Below are 16610 nucleotides of genomic sequence, written 5' to 3'. Positions count from 1 at the left end.
TTGGTGCTTTGTTTTTTTTTTTTTTTTTCCTGCTGATAAACCGCTGGAAGGGAATCTCCCTCTCCACCAAGCGCTGTCATTTCATTTCCAAAAGCTTGTCCCTGTCTCCATCAGCATTTATGTGGGTACATCTCTGCCGTGCATGAGTGATTTATTTAAGCATCGGCAGCTACTGTACGCGACAGTACAGTGAAGCATAAGCGGGGGAGGGAACAGAGGGCAGAAATGCAACTTTCCCTCTGTAAAAGCAAGCACAGGTGCCTATTCTGAGCTACTCCAGTGCACTTACACAAATCACGGGAGGGGGAGAAAGAAAGGGTTATTTCAGAGCCTGCTCAGACCTTTAAGGGCACCTAATTATTCGAATTAAAACATTTCCTCTGGGAAGACTATATACACACACGCATGTACTGTTCCTTCACTTTGCACATCTGCTTCCCGTCGCTGTGCGGAGGTTTCAGTATGCTGCGGAGCCGGCTTTAGGGGTTTGAGCTGACGGGAAGCGCAGGGGAGGAAGGGATGGGATGACACGAGTTTGAAAGTTGGGGTAAGTCCGTCGTTGGAGCGTGTGCGAGAGAGGGGGAGTGAGTGAGCAGCCACTCCCGGCACACGGGGCGGCCTGGCTGCGGGAGGAGTGTGATGCTCAAGCGGCGAAGGGAGAGGGGGCAGAGAGAGAGCGAGCGGGAGAGGAGCGAGCTGAGACTTCCACAGAGGCAGCCGGGAGAAATCACCAGCCAGGATTCGCTCCTCTCTCTCTCCCTCTCTCTCTGATTTCAAATCAGCTCCTCCCCCGTGTGGTTGTGGCTTTGCCTTCCATCACAAGCCTCATCAGCAACACCAGTCTTGGGGAGGAAAAAAAAAAAAAAAAAGGAAAAGAAAAGAAAGAAGAGAAGGGAAAAAGACACGAAAGGAAAAAGTGCAAAAGAAGATAAAGGAAGCAAGAGGGGGGGAAAAAAGAGGTGAGAAGAAAGTAATCTCCTCTACCCCTCGGCTGCATCTAGCACAGAAGAGTCTGAAACTTTACGTGGAGTTCTCGCCGTGTTTACTCCGCGGCGGCGGAATCGGCAGCGTCCGGCTCCCTCGCTCTGCCCTCTCCTTCTTGCTCCTTCTCCCTCGCACTCATCAGCAGTCGGCAGCGATGGAAAAAGTTGCTGGCTGGTACCCAGCCTGGCACGTTGCTCTCCTGTACTGGACATGGCTTTTCCTCTTCACTTATGGCTTTACCGGCGCAGAAATAACTTGCAGATCCTGCCGTTCCCAGGTGCAGCCGCAGCAGCAGCCGCAGCAGGGATTACTGATGCACTTGAGGACCGACAGAGGAGAAAAGGAGCAAAGGAGCTTCCTCGGGGAGAAGGGAGGTGAGAGAGGGCAAGAGGCCGGCACGGAGGATGCCGGGCTGCAGGCGACCCTCGCCCCTGCTCCCGCGGGGATGCAATTCAGCGGCTGGGAGACACGGCGAGTGCCGAGGGAGCCAGAGAAAGTGGCCGGGGAGCGCCGTCCCCGAGCGGCAGCGGCGGCTCCGGCCGAGGACCGAGCGCTCCAGGGCCCCCCCAGGCCGGGCGGCCCCGGGCCGGGCTCGGTGCGGCGGCGCTGGGGCCGCAGCCCGCGGGGCTCGGCGGGGCCGGGGCCGGGGCCGGGCGGCGCCGCGGGGCGGGAGCCGGGGGACGGCGGCGCCGCCCGCTTCGGGCTGGAGGAGCTGCGGCTGGCCAGCACCACCTTCGCCCTGGCCGGAGACTCGGCGCACAACCAGGCCATGGTGCACTGGTCCGGCCACAACAGCAGCGTGAGTACCGCGGGCGGGGGCGGCTCCTCTGTGCTTCCCTTATTTCCCCCCTCTCCCCTTCTGTGTCTTCCCTCCCCGCTCCCCCGTGCGTGTGTTACCGGGGGTGGGGGGTGCTGGGTTTTTCTTCTTCGAAGGGGATTTTGCGCCTCCGGGCGCCGGGGATTGGCTTCGCTTAGCAGTGTGCAGTGGGGCAGAAGGGCTTCAAAAGGGCCATTCTTGTGGAGCAGGAAAAGTTTCCGCTGCCCGCCCGCCCGCTGAGCGCATCCCCCTCCCGGCCCCCGTGTCCCCCGCCCCGGAGCGGAGCGGGATCCAGCGCTGCCCCGCCCGCGGCACGGGAAGGGTCTGCTCAGGGGGATGGATGCTCCTTCGCATCCAGCTTCTCCCCAGGGTAACCCTCACGGGCAGGCTCAGCTGGAAGGATGCCCAGGGAAAGCCCCTCTGCTGCTGCTTCTCCTCCTGCCGGCTGTGGGGGCCCACGTAAGCCCAAGGGCTCATCCCCAGGCCCTGCTGATGCAGAGATGCTGGAGGGCTTCAGGACTTTGCCTCCAAGGTGTCTCTGTGTAGGGGATAAAGCTGCTTTTTGCCTCTTGCCACCAAGGTGTTAAACAGGAGAGTTTTGTTTCTTCCTCATAACCTGCATGTGTCTCAGGAATAGCATCAGAACAGCTCTGACTTGAGCCAAGCAGAACAAAACTGGCCAGAGAAGTAGGCAACTGATTTCCAGGCTGGAGCCATAGTCATGACATCAAAGTTCCCAGGTTAACTTGGGCACTGTAACCCTCCAGCCTCTGCTGCCGTGGTACCTGGAGCTGGGGCTGAGGTCCAGGGAAGGCAAGGGTAAATTGCTTGGAGTGCTCTCTGCCTGCCCTTAACCCTGCTTGTGGAGCAGCAGAAGTGGAGGGATCTGTCTGTCCGGACTCTCCAACTTTGCCTCTTAGGGACACCAAGCAGAATGCTAATGAGAGAGAAGGGGATGCCACCCCTCCGTGACTGCTGCCCGTGCAAGTTCCCAGGAGAAACAGGGACTCAGGCTCTCCTCTAAGGTGTCTGCAGCTGTAATGCCAGAAGGTTTCTGGCTGCTTGGCAGAAATCTGGCCTCCCTCTCAGCTTTCAGTACTAGGAGACTGATAACATTTTGAAATTATAGTCTAGTCATTATGAATTCCTTTTGGTGTAGATTGTACTGAGCTACTCAATTTAAATTGCAGCGGATGTCGTAAGGACTTCACTGTGGGGTTCAGCCCTAGTTAATTGGGACATGGTTTTATGGTCTCATCAGGAAGTTTTTAATCAATTAATTGACAAGGGAATAGATGTCATTTCCATTTTGAAGGACTTTCTCCTTTCTTCACAACTCAGCTAGACTATTCTTAAATAGTTGTGTGAACAGAAGCTGCTTTGTAGGAAGTCAGGTCTGTTCATACAAATTGAATTGGGACTGACACTGGTTTCAAGTGACCCATTTGCTAAAGAAAAAAGATTCTGATATAAAAAGCCATCCAGCAGGCAGCAGTTTCTTTGCTCTATCACTGCCATTATGTTTCACCTGTACATTTTCCAAGACACATCTATTGTTATACATGTGTTTAGGTACACATATATTTGTGTATGTGTTTCTGCCCACTGTGGTAGTAGTGTAGGCTGCTGTTGTCAGGGACTGATTTACTTTCTGAGTGTGTTGGTGTACAGATGTTTTCAGGGGGAAATATTTTGTTACTGTCCTTCCCAAAGAGCTGCAGGTTGCATGGTGTACAGGGATATTTTGCTCCCCCCCTTCACTGTGGGGGCCCTGGCAGTGCTGTTCTGTTTTGTGTTATGCTTGCAGCCCCCTCACAACTCAGACTGAAGCTGGGTCCCAGCAGCACTTGGATGCACAGCAGGCTTGCCCAGCTGAAGCAATGGTGTGTGTTCAGAGGGAGCCCAGAGTGGCACCGACCCATTGTCACTGTGTGGAGGTTCTGGGTTCCCATCAGTGCTGGAGTTGGGAGTGGGATGGGCTTGGGGTGAAATGCTTCCTTTAGGGCACAGAATATGTGGTTTTGCCTGCCTGGAAGTGGCAGAGGGTCCCAGTGTGCTGCTTGTGAGGATGCTGTGTAAGCCCAGTGCCCTGCACTCCAACAGCAGCAGCTGCTGGCTCCCTGCTGGCGTTTCCATGCCGTGGCACAGGGATGCAACACACCTCTGCTCGTTTTCATTCTTGTCTGCTCTGGAAGTGCTGCTGTCAAACAACTTTTGCCTTTGCCAGGCAGAGGAGCAGTGTGAAGAAGATTGTAGTTTGCAGTATCTCTGTGAGGACAGGAAAAACAAAAATAAATCTCAAAATATTTGAAATCCTCTTAGGTGGAAAAACTGGAAAATTAAAGCATTGTCCTCATCAAGTTTTTTGTATTGCAGTGTACCTTATCTTGTCAGCGTCACTGTGGTTTTCTGTATCCTTATTTTGGTAGTGGTGTGGATATAATTGCAATGCTGCCATGCAGGAGAAAGAACTCCTGAATTCTGTATGGGATTCTTCTGGGCATTTGCAGCTTCTCTCAGGCTTGGCTGTGATTTTATATTGAGTGTGTGCACCACTGAACTCATGCCATTTTGCTCTGAATTCACTGTATGCTAAGCCACAAGTACAGTAAGAATAATAAATTATAGTACAAGTTGTCCAGGTTTAACTCCATCAACATAAATTGTTTTAGATCAGTGCTTCTTTTGGATCATCAATGATTTTAGGTACTCCCCGGACAGCTTGCTCTCCAGATCCACATTTACATCCAGACACTGAGAGCATGCTCTGCTCATCTGTGACACAGTTCACAAATTCTCTAATCTCTCCTCTGTACCTTGTTTCACTGATGGAGGTAGCAGGAGTTCCCCAGAGGAGAGCATAGGTGTAGCAAGACTGGCTTGTCAAATGATTGATGAGGATGAAATCAGGAGTGTATCCAGTGTTATGTTAAAATACAAGGGGGGCCTCAGGATTTTCTGACTCCAGTGCAGGTGAGTGAGGGCACACAAAGCTGTCCTGCATCTCCACAATCCTGAGCTCTTTCAATCTGCAAGACAGAGAAGAGTGGCTGCTGCAAAATTGGGTGCTGAAAAAATCTTTGAGTGCTGGACTGGCTGGGATGGTCCAAGGAGGTGTTAACTGGCCCAAGCCAGCACCTTGCCTGAAATAATTTTGACAATATAATAAGAGCCTAGAGTGTTGAATCTGTAAAGGGGTCCTGGCAGTACTTACCTGCATTGATAGATCCTGAGCATCTTTCCACTGGCCCCTATAAAACTGGAGTAAAAGTTCATGTGACCTGAAATCTTTGTCAAATCTCTTCTGCAAGATACACAAGTGAGATCTCCTGCCTTATTGCACCACTGAGAAATGTCATCAATGGTGTGGAATTTGGCAGGTTTCCTAGCTCATGGAGATCCCAAGCGTGTTGCTGATGCAGTGTGTCCTGACACTGTAGGTTTGGAGTCCCTTAATGCCATGCTATAGACTAGGGGAAAAGAGCTAGCAGAGATTTATGTGTGGAGCTAAAAGAGAGACCTGGCATTAACGGAGAGAAGCAAATCTCTAGGTGATGTCCATAATGAGCTTTTGGGATAGAGATGCTTTGCAGGGCTTACAAAAAATGAAGATTGCTTCTGTCCTAAGCTGGCTTGGAGCAAGATCAGTGCCTTATCTGTTAATTTGAAAGTATTCTGGAGAAAGAAAAAAAAAATTGGAGGAGGTTGAAAGGTAAAGGAGATTGAGTGAGTGCCTTGGTGCCACAGCTGGTGCTATAAAGAGGTGCTGTGAAAGAAAGCAGCATGGGTTTCACAGTCAGTTATTATCACAGCAGTTTACTGTTGCCTTGCACTGCACCAAGTGCTTTCCTTGGCTGGATGTTGGTGTAGATCTCAAATTGTGTGGCAGAGAATTTGAGCATTTACTTGGCCTTGTACCTGGGGATTGGCTTTTACCTGAGCACGATACCTTTCAACAGCTGGTTCAAGCTTCTGTGATTAACATGGTGGGAAAGACAAAGCTGAGCTTTCGTGGGTCCTCCACAGCAGCAGATCCTCATCAGACTGATGGAGACACAAAGGTGTCTCAAAACAATCATGGCCAGACAGGTTTTGTAGTCCATCTGCAGCAGAAATTGATACAGCTGAAGGGTCCAGTGCAGGATGAAGCCTGCAAGGTCATCATTGCTCTTGTCAGGTGATTACAACAGACAGCAGGGGAAGAGTTAGGTCTCTTATGGGAGAGCTTTTAGCAAGATGAAACTGCATTAGGTGTTGCTTGCAAGGTGGTACTTAATGTTACTGACAGGACAAAGTGGGCACAGGTAAGGCAGAATAATGATGCACCTATGTAATTCCAATGCACTGTGTTTCGTCCTGGACAAAGTAATTGTGAATAAACTCTTGTTGGATTTTTAGCTTAAGTGTTCAAACCTACTTTGTAAAAATGAGGAATTTCAAGAATGGTACATAGTACTGCATCCATCAGCCATGACTGATCAAACTAAAACATCTACACGTACATCCTTCTATTCTTCACCCTTCTGTTTCCTTCTTCCTTTTTGGGTAGCTGTTCCAAGCCTTTTTTCTGACTGTTGGAAACTACTCTGATTTCTGTTCTAATGTTGCCATTGGGCAATTTAGATTAATTTTTTTTTTTCATTTGTATGCATTCCTTTTAATTGAAGTTATTTTCCCTCCCTGGCACTTACATTCCCTGGAATTATTTTACAGGCAGTGATGATATTCCCTTTCAGCCTCTGGTTTAAACAGATTTAGATCTAAATCTGCTAAATCAAGCAAGCATTCTTCTTTTTGTATCTGCTTGTACAACAGGTTTTGGACAGTGAACTCTCAATTTCTGGGAGTCAGGTTCCCAAGAACTTGAATTTGAATCTGATTTTTGCTTTTGATGAATGAAGATGATAATGAATATATTGTTTTTTGCAAGTGAGGCAGTAAAGGCATCACCCTAAAGTACCTTAAATTGCCAGTGTTCTGTTCAGTCCAGAATGGGGGACCATAATACAAATTTTTGTTTTACATCTCACTTGGAGCCTTTGCCCAAATGTCATGTTCATGCAAGAGGACATAGTTGATAGCCTCTGCCTTTGTCTTGTTGGCAGAGCTGTGGCTCCAAAGTAAAACTCTCAGGGGTGCCAGCATCATCCCATGAGTGACCAGCATTTTATTGCCTGATGCTGTGACAGCCCATGACAATTGAATCATTATAAAGGAGGAATTTTAAGGTAATGAGTGTGGATGTGGAGCCCAGAGCCAGATGCTCAGTGAGACCCACAGTGAGGAATGACCCCAGTGTCAGTTTCTTCGTATTGAGATTGATTCCTAGGGTGCTGAAAACAGCTGCCAGAAAAGATTCATGCAAGGAGGATGTTGGCATTAGTATAATTCAGTGAGATGGATTCTGTATTATGTACAAATTACAAGAATATATAATAGTATTAAGAGTATAATGCACCGGATGCTGAGACTGTTTCAGGCTAATCTCTTGCTAGAGCTACTGAGAATATATTTTGGAAGGGCGGAATAAAATGTGAGGAAACAAAAATGGGAATTTAAACCAGAAAAAAAAATAAAATCAAATTAAAATATTCCTAAAAGTCCCTTGTTTCAAATTTTTGTCTTTATTATATTTAGTACTGTTGGCTAATAAAATACTTCACATCCAATCTAGATATGAAACCTCTAAATTTCCTGTAACTGAGTAGGACTTTATTCCTTTAACCAGAGGTCTTGAGGATTTTTTTTTGTATTTATTTTCTTGTGTGTGTGTTTGATTTTTCAAAAAAAGGACTCAACAGGCATAGTATTTCTTTCTTCTGTGTTGCAATCCATCTCTAGATATAGTTCCTGACTGGATAAAACATAGGCTTTTCATATACAGAATATGAAATAGGATACATGGGAAATTGTTAATAAGAAGAGCTGTGCTCTGAGAGAAAGCAGTAAGTGAAAGAGAATCTGTGAGGACTGGAAGAAAGGCTTGTCATTGTGTGATGCTGGTCTCTGTGAAAGAGTTAGGGAGATGGTGAGGAGCTTCTGCCTCTGACAGGTGGGATATGCAAATCCCATCACAAGGGGAGATTAAGGAGAATAATGGAAGAGCTCTGACAGTTGCAGCCGGCATTCATGCAATATCGAGAGGCTATAAACTGTGTAAAGCAATCGGGTTATAGCTTTCAATCTTCCTAATACTCTACTTTATAATAGAAAATGGGTTTCTCCCTTTCCTCCTGCCTTCAGATACGACGTTTGTATTTCCCTAACCTGGAGACCACGGTGAAGTCGGTCCAGAGGGGGAAGCCAGGAGGTCAGAAGTCCTTAATTCATTCTGGAGGGGTTAGGGACCCATTCAGCTGTGACACAGCTTTACATGGGAAGGGCTGCAAGGTCAGCACTGGCCTTGGTCAATCTCACATCCTCTGGGCCTTTCATACCATGTCAGAGTGAATACAGCCCTCATGTTGTGCAGAGCTCCAGCCAGGGGAACCAAACTGCCCCATTAAAGACTTCTTTCTCTGGAAAATGCTCTTGTAGCTTGGCCAGAGCATTTTGTAGGTTCACATTGATTTTCCTTTGATTCCAAGGCTCCTGAGAAATAGCCCTCAACAAGCCCAAGTCGTGAAAGTTTAAATGCAACATTTTTTTGTTTTGAATCAGGCAGCATTTTTGGAATGGATTTCCAATTCTTATATTCTGCATTTTAAGATGATCCAGTGATACAAAAACCTTGATTCAGTGTGCTGGACACTTGAGATGGCATTACCTCTGCTTCACAGAGTAAGGGCATCCTGTGGGAACTGTGTCCTACCTGATGTCCAGGTATGGGAATTTCACTGCATCTCAAACTGGTTTTACCTATATTTAGGTAACTGCTGTTATCTTAAAAGCTCTGTGTACTAGATCCTGTTCATCCAGATGCAAAGCTGCATTCAGGTTTACATTTCCAAGGAGGAAAAAAAATTAAGACTGACACAAGGTGCTTTTTTTCCTCAATTATTTTTTTATACCTGGCCAGCAAACCAAAAAATCAATGACTCCCAGAGCTCTAATTGACATTTCTGTGTTAAATGAAAATGGGCCTTGATTCCAATTCAAATGGCAGCACTGGGTGATAAAGTAATTATTTTGGAATTTTAAATGCATATAAAAGTTGATGCAGTAAAATGATTTTTGTGCCACTTGGAATTTTTTTTGGCTGTATCTTAAATCAAACAACAGTTAATGTAAGAGCCCTTAATCCCTAATTCTCAGCGCTGGTAACACAATAACACTTTTACTTAGTACTGTACTTTCTCTCCTTGGGGAACATAAAAGTACTTTCAGAAGGAACAGGATATTTTAGGATATGTCCTAAAATGTAATTCCTTCCTTTTAGAGGGTCTGTAGGAACTTAATTTAACCTCCCATCGAGTCCCTCAGTGGAGGAGCGTTCTCTTGTGGCTGCTGGCGCTGCCACGGCGGGCACAAGCCCAGGGCAGCTGTGCCCAGGTGCCCCTGATGGGGGTGAGTGGGGAGCAGGAGACTGAGGAAACAGGTGGAGGTTTGGATGGAAGAAGGAGGCAAGTTGCAGCTCTTCCAGCATCTCAATGCCAAGCATCTCCAACGGGAGCAGCCCACACCAGGACAGGGCCTCTCCCCATGCCATGTTTGAGGCAGAACTGCTTCTGCAGGGGCAGGAAGGTCAAGGGAGTCGTGGAAAACCCCAGAGATAACCCCTCATCTCATCTGGGCTTTTGGGGAGGAAGCTGCTTGCGTACAAATGGGAAGCTTTTGATGTTTTACACCACCATGTGCCAGCCCAGTGTCAGTGTTCACATCCCAGTTGTACGAGGTTGAGGTCGCCTTTGCTGGTGATTGTGTAAGGACATCAGTGCCATGAGCTCTTGCAGATAATTTTCATGCACTTCTTCAGGAGGAAGTGAAAAGCTCCTTAGAAAAGTCTCAGGCTATATAGGTAACCCAACAGAGATATACCATGTCATTTCTCAACTGTTTCTCTTTTTCCCCCCATTCTCACCTCCCCCACTAAATTTAAGGTGGGGGAAAAAATAATTCAAGGGAAATATTTTATATAACAAATGTAGGCATGCTTTTATCTCCATAAATTTTCCCTGCTCAATATGTGATTTTCTCAGGTGCACTTTTTTTTATGGGAGGGGTGAAGTAATCATAAAGTTCCTAATTCAGAAGGCACTGAGAAATTCCTCACTAATGTGGAAATGGACACCATTGAATCATTTGGACTTTGCCTGGAAAATCTTTCTTTTAACTACAAAGTATAATCTCAGTAGATGAAAGAGGTCATATGCTCCCTTTCTGTGTGTGTCACTGGGTCAGTTTAAATCTTTAGAAACAGCCTAATGTGCCCTGTCTTGGTCAAAAATTGTGCCAGTATCTTTCACCGAATATTCTCTGAAAACAAACGTAGGAAAAGTGGGTTCCATTGACTATTTAAATGAGTATTTGAGGACCTTATTAAGTATTTACTTATAGGTAAGTGTAATTATATTTTTCTGATGTAAAAAGAATACTTATGCTGAAAATTAAGCTCTGTATGCCAAAGAACATGATATAGAAAATTAGTTTGCTTTCCATTGCTTTCAATTCAGTTTTCCAAGAAAAAAATACATTCCTGTAGATGAAAGATAAAGTCTTTAAATTAATCATTATTGGAATCACATAAAATCAAATTTTGGAAATGGTTATCTGCAAATAAAAGTGAGATCTTACTTTGATAGAAACTTTAGAATAGTTTATAATTTTTTTTATAGGACAGGTTAAACACCTTATTGAGAGACACAGCAGCAAAGCAGGAGATACATTAAACCTAATTTCAATATGCACAGGTCCTTGGTGAAATGCCACCATGTTAGAGAAATTTGGGGAATGATTATTCCCTGAGATGTTACTGTGGCTGAGGATTGAACCATGGGGAGGGACTGCACTACACCTTCTCCACTTCACTAGTGTTCATGTTTCCACACATCCCCTCAATATACTGAGAGTGACAGAGCCTGGGCTAGAGATGAGATGAGATGAGATGAGATGAGATGAGATGAGATGAGAAGAGAATAGATCTGGCCTACATAGATCTGGACTCAGCCTGGATCCAGTGACCTTGTGTTACTGCAGATGAGCTGTTGTAGTTTAGTAGTAAATATTTAGGCTATTGTAACTGAAGGATGCTTTGATGCAGATCTGTGTGCTTGTTTCAATAACAAATGACTGTTTAATTGTGTATCCTTGAAAACAACAAAAATAAACAAAAATATTCTCCAGCTTATCTTTTGGACAAAAAGCTTCCAGTTTGGTGTTGCCTTCAATTTTATTTTCAACTTTTGTAAGATGACATGTGATCTTTCTTTTTTCTCCAGAAACTTGTCATCCACTCCAAAATTTTAAAGTTGTTAAAGGAGTGAACGTGGTTGATTTCAGCTGTCTGATATCCCAGTCTGTGCCCATGCTGTGGCCGGGGTATGATAGCAGGGCCCTGCTCTCCTGCCTGTGATGGAGGGAGTTGGACCATAGACCCCTACGAGAGCTGAGGAGACCCAGCTCTGCACTCCTGTGCCTTGCACCAGGCTCCTGGCATCCTTTTTCCCCCCCCAAACACTGGGTTCAGCAATGGCTGAAATCCCTGTTACTTTGATGATGCTGCAGGCTGGGATCCCATCAGATAGAGGGAGGCTCAGCAGCTCCCACAGCTCCCTCTCCCATGGGAACGTGAGCTCTTCCTCGCTGCCAATGTGTGCTGCATCCTCCTCCTCCTCCTCATCAGCCACCCACAGCCCTGTCTGTTGATGCTGTTGCCTGGTGACCGCCCTGTGATGGGCAGCTTGGAGGGGAGTGATGATTAAACAACCTGAACTGGCTTCTGAAAGCAGAGATCTCATTGTAATGTGACAGGCAGTGACAGCTCAGACAGCAACACGTTCTGAGTGTGATTCCTGAAAAAAAAAAAAGGATAAACAGTAAACACACGAGGAGAGAGCCACACACACCTGTGTGTAGGTGTGACAGCACTGATGCTTTCCCTTGATGCAGAAGGGCTGGGAAGGCAAATGTTTCTGTATTAATGGAGGGTGAACATAACCCTAATAAGCGTCATGATGAGCAGGTCAGCCTGTGAGCCAGGGCAGCCTGCGCTGATGCTGTCGAACAGGAGCTCCTTGGGCAGCAATTAAAGGGATCCTGCAGGTGCTGGCAGCAGGGGGCTGCACGGGCAGCAGGAATTACACTCCTTCCAGAGGGGAGCACCTGGAGCCTTCAGCATGAGGGTGGTGCTGCTGCTGTGGCCACCTGCCACATCCCTTCCTGCCTGCCAGCTGCACAAGTGCAGGCGCAAGGATGCAGGCTGTCAGTGCAGTGGAAAAGTTTGTCTGTACACAAGGTATAGATACACACAGAATGCAGTGAAGCAATTAACGCTCATACTGATGGTTTGCCTGATCTGTGCATGGATTCAGAGAGAAAATGAATGTTTCTGGTGCTTTCCACTTGCTTCTCAAGCTCTCCTTTTAGTTTTGTCCCATGTAGAATTGCTTTGTGCTGCTGTTCTGTCCTGTTTGGGTGTTGCTCTCTTCCAGCCCTCCTTGGGAAGCTGCTCTGCCTTGGCAGTTTTATGGCACCTGTGTTTTCACCACGGCAAACAGTGGAGGTGAAATACTGCTGTAGTGCAAATGAACATCACATTTCTCTTAAAGCAGAGTTAACCAAAGAGATTCTGATGTTTCCTAGAACTTCTAAGGTGATGTTAAGTGTAAGAAGTATTTCCAGGAAATGTTTGTGCTCTGGATTATCTGCCTGTGTTTTGATGGCTGTGCATGTCCTTTTTAAATTGCTGTCAGTGTCTGTCCTGGGTACAGCAGCGCCAATTTTCTTCAGTCCTATTCAGTTCTTAAGGCAGGCTTATCAGTGAGGCATCTGAGGGATGGCTTTGAAATGAAATAAGGAAACAAACCCCAAACTAGTTTCCAAAGGTCCTTCCAAAAAGAGTTAAGAGATCACCAGTGTTCCTGTCAGACTGAAAGAGAAATGCACACACAAAGAGAAGAAAGTTTCATTGCCTGCCTTTCTCTATCCTTCCCATATCTCCTATCTCCATTGCATCTGGCACCCTCTCAGGATGAAGTAGTTGAGGAGAAATGTGGAGTCTGTGCCTTTTCCACTCACATAAATCAGAATTCATCTAATCCAAGAACTGCTTTGAGGCAAGCAGAAGAAGAATCCATCTCTATTCCTTTCTGACACTGAGGTATTGAAAGGACAGGCAGAAAGAGTAATTTCTGAGAAATCTTGCATTTGGCAAGGTGAATTTTGGTGTGAAACAAACCTTTATGAGCAAGTAGGGGAAAGAAATACTTTGAGAAATTTTATGAGGAGCAGAGAATATTGTACAAAAGAATCAGCATCTCATTAAAAAATGTTACTCAGGAAACCTGCACTTAATCCTTCATATAGAGATCATTTTGTTTAAATAAGGACATATGTGGAGATGGTTGCTGGAGAGAGTTCAAAGAAGAGAAAAGATGTCTGTAATTTTGGGCTTCTGCTTAAATATATGGCATTGTGTGGTTGATGTCTGAACTGGGATGACACAAGACAAATTAAATTTTAACTCATTAGTAAATTTTCCTCCTAACAAGCTACTCAGATGATCCAGAAATACATTATGCAGTAGCAGCTGCTAGGAGATGAAAATATTTCATTGTAGCAATACATGGTATAATGAAGGATGGGGAATGAATGCAGTATTGCAATAAGGACAGAAGAAGAAGGATGACACATAGTCTTAAATATTCACCCTCTGTTTTGAGTTTACATAGGACAGATGACGTCAGTAAATTGAAAACACCACTGAGACACATAACTCATTAAATATTAATATTAGAGCCACTTGGGGAAAGAAAGTTGTCAGGGGGAAGAAAGTTGTCAGAAGAATTTTCAGTTAGAAAATACAGTTAGTCAAAATCAGAAAATTTCTTGGAGGTATGTCATTTTCAGTGACATTTTCTACACTAAAATATCAACCAAAATTGTCTGCATTCTGAAAGTGTCAAAGGCTGTGATGGGAACCTTGCCAATTGACTTGCTTTGGCACCAAGACAATGACAGCATGGTGGACACATATTTCACACCAAATATAAAAAAGTGTAAAAGTGCCTTGTTCCTCTGTCCTCTTTGACCCTCAATTCTGGTAATGGGCCCTGTGTGTTAAAAACTCTATTTTTTCTGTCCTGGAGTGATTTGGGCTCCATCTTTCTCCTTTTTTCTGAGTCTCCTCAGATGCATGGAGGGCATCACCATAGGATTTTTGCTGAAGTTCTTTGGGCACTGAAGCTGCTGCAGGGAGGCAAGTCAGAGGGTGGTCTCAAAGGCTCAAATGTTTTCCTTTCAGAACCAATTATGGGGATTTTATCACTGATAATCATTGAAATGTCCAGAGCCACATTTCTATATGTGTTTGAAATTAATCTTTGATGTTCTGACATTATAGAGAGGAAATGCTTTGGGGTTATTGACTATTAGGTGAAAAATATTTACTGATGCTCATGGGAAATTTAATGATCTTGCCTTTCCCTCTTGGGACTGAAACCAAGCATTAGCCTGTCTGAATTCCTCAGAACAGAAATGCTGGCTCCTGACACATTCAGATGGAGAATGTAGCTAGGAAGGTGGTTTTAAAATTAATCTTGGCAATATTTTGCCATGAGATGATCTTTATTGGCTGCTATAAAGTTATGGTGAAGGGAACTTGAATATCAGATATTGCTTTTTGTTCCTGAAACTGTCTTAGCTTTTACTGAGGACAGCTCTGTTGGAAATCAGGAGTGTGGCAGCTTCACCACTTGTTAACTAGAACGGAAACTCAAGGGGAGAATGAATTGCAAGAGAAACATTTTTGAAAGCCCAAATACTGTTTTTTCAGCGTTCTGACCCCTTTCCCTGCTGAGCAGATTGACAGCGGAGATCCCAAGGTGCGCAATTTCCACTCAAGCAGGAGCCTCCTGAAGGTGTTAATCACTGACAGCGTTTGGTGTGGAACAAGGAGCTGTCTCCTCCCTGTTAATTGCCATTGATGTACGATGTTTCTCTTTCAAGCACTGAAATCCTTTAAAGACAAATGTTTGATTCCTGGTTTAAAGAAATGTTCCAGCCCAGCCATGGTCTGGGAGGCAGATGCAGATGCCTCAGTGCAGAAGGTGTGCCAAGGAATGCTCTGGAGTGCTTTATGTAGGAGTCAGGTAACCCTATTGCAGTGGCCCCACTCAGGGATGAGGTAGGGTGGATGTTTCTGCTGCTTTAAATGTTTGAACAGGAGCAGCAGAAACAGGGGTTTTACAGATCCATTGATTTTGCCATCAATCCATTCAGCCAAGTAAAATTTTTTGTGATTTAGACAATTAACTTCTGAAAGGGAAAAAAAAGAACGATGAAGAAGATACAGATGGGCACAACACAGGAGATGAGCATTGATTTTAGGGTATGGGGAGAAGCAGAAGAAGGCAATTTGTAGGAAGATGAGGGAAGCTCTCAGGGTGTCAACAGGCCCTTGAAAGGGATCCATCTGTCTGCAATTTCCTGCCTTCTCAGGTGGAAGGAGTGATTAACTTCCAGGAAGGGATATGAGGGATAAATGTAGAGTTTAGAGTCTTTGTAGAAGTTTGTGAAGCTATAAGTACACTGTTGAGGAAGAGTTTCCTCTAGCAGAGAAACTGAGCTATGGTTGTTGGTAAGCTTTGAAAAGCTGATGTTGAGTTATTTCAATTGAAAGAAAACCCACTGTGGTCTGAAATGTTTTCTACCACTGAAGAACCAGTGCTGGGGGAGAAATATGTTCTAAGCAGGTAGGAAACCTTTCTGTTTGTGAAGTGGAGAATGACAGAAGACCTAGTAAAACTGGGGGAGGATAAGGCTGGAAAATTGTGTGCTGAGATGTTGCTTGGAAAATACAGGGATGGGGCAGCAAATGGAAGATGCTGTTGGAGCAGAATAATGTGATTGTGTTAGAAAGCTAAGTTTTTGGGATATAGCCTAGAGAAATGAAAGAGCAGGCAGGGGGAAATTAGGGAGATGGCAAGGTTTGTGCATTGGGATAATGCAATTAGAATAATAAGTTTTAACAGTGGTTTAAGCTCCAGAACTGGCTAAAAAGACACTCTAGAAGGAAAAGAACATTTCACTCTTTTAGATGCAGATAGCTGAATTGATGCAAAGAGAAAAGCATGAGCTTTTTGAGAAAGAATAAGGTTTTTTTTTTCTATTGGGAATTTTGGACTTGGGTGATGTAGAAGCACTGGCTGGTAACAAAAGACACAGACAGAGGATAAGAGGTAGGATAAAAGTAAAAAAGCCTGATTATGTCTTGGTAAAACAGCTTGGTGGAGGTGATAAGGGAACACACTGGCAGATATTAACATTGTTAGACAAAATTTTGTACTCAATGGGCAGCGATGCTCCTGGAGGGTGAGGTATAGATGAAAGAATTTACCTTTAGTTTTCCATGCTGTGACTTTCCCTGCATACACTGTACTATTTTTTCTCAGCATGTCTGAATGAGAGTCACCTTTCTTAGCCACCACCTGTGGAGGTTTGACAGAAACCAGCCAGTCAGTTGTGTCTGATGTATTTGGCATAATTGTATTTCAAGGCTTAGAGTCAGAGCTGTATGCACACGAGGCCCTCTTCAGAGACGTGGGCAATTACACAAATTGGTGTGGAGACATTTTGCCAGAAGAGATGTATTTTGTTTACCTTCTTGAATTTGGCAGGAAATTGCCTTGCTACTTGGAGAGGTACAAGCTCT

At 45.1% G+C, this 16610-nt stretch overlaps 1 protein-coding gene across 3 annotated transcripts in view; it reads left to right on the top strand.

Moving 5' to 3' along the window:
* Positions 1–462: 462 nt before the first annotated feature.
* LOC131086579 (VPS10 domain-containing receptor SorCS1) overlaps positions 463–16610 on the top strand; it is a 257794-nt gene continuing 241646 nt past the window's right edge. The window contains exon 1 of one of the 3 annotated variants that reach the window (XM_058029651.1): positions 463–1783. In XM_058029651.1, the coding sequence (XP_057885634.1) occupies positions 1139–1783 (645 nt within the window). In that variant the 5' untranslated portion in view covers positions 463–1138. The remainder of the gene's footprint in view (positions 1784–16610) is intronic. The other 2 variants (XM_058029653.1, XM_058029652.1) reach the window with 2 other exon arrangements.

The sequence above is a fragment of the Melospiza georgiana genome, chromosome 8, assembly GCF_028018845.1.
Source record: "Melospiza georgiana isolate bMelGeo1 chromosome 8, bMelGeo1.pri, whole genome shotgun sequence".
Lineage (NCBI taxonomy): Eukaryota > Metazoa > Chordata > Aves > Passeriformes > Passerellidae > Melospiza > Melospiza georgiana.
Note: the sequence above shows the minus strand (reverse complement) of the source record. Positions and strands in the feature narration are given on the sequence as shown.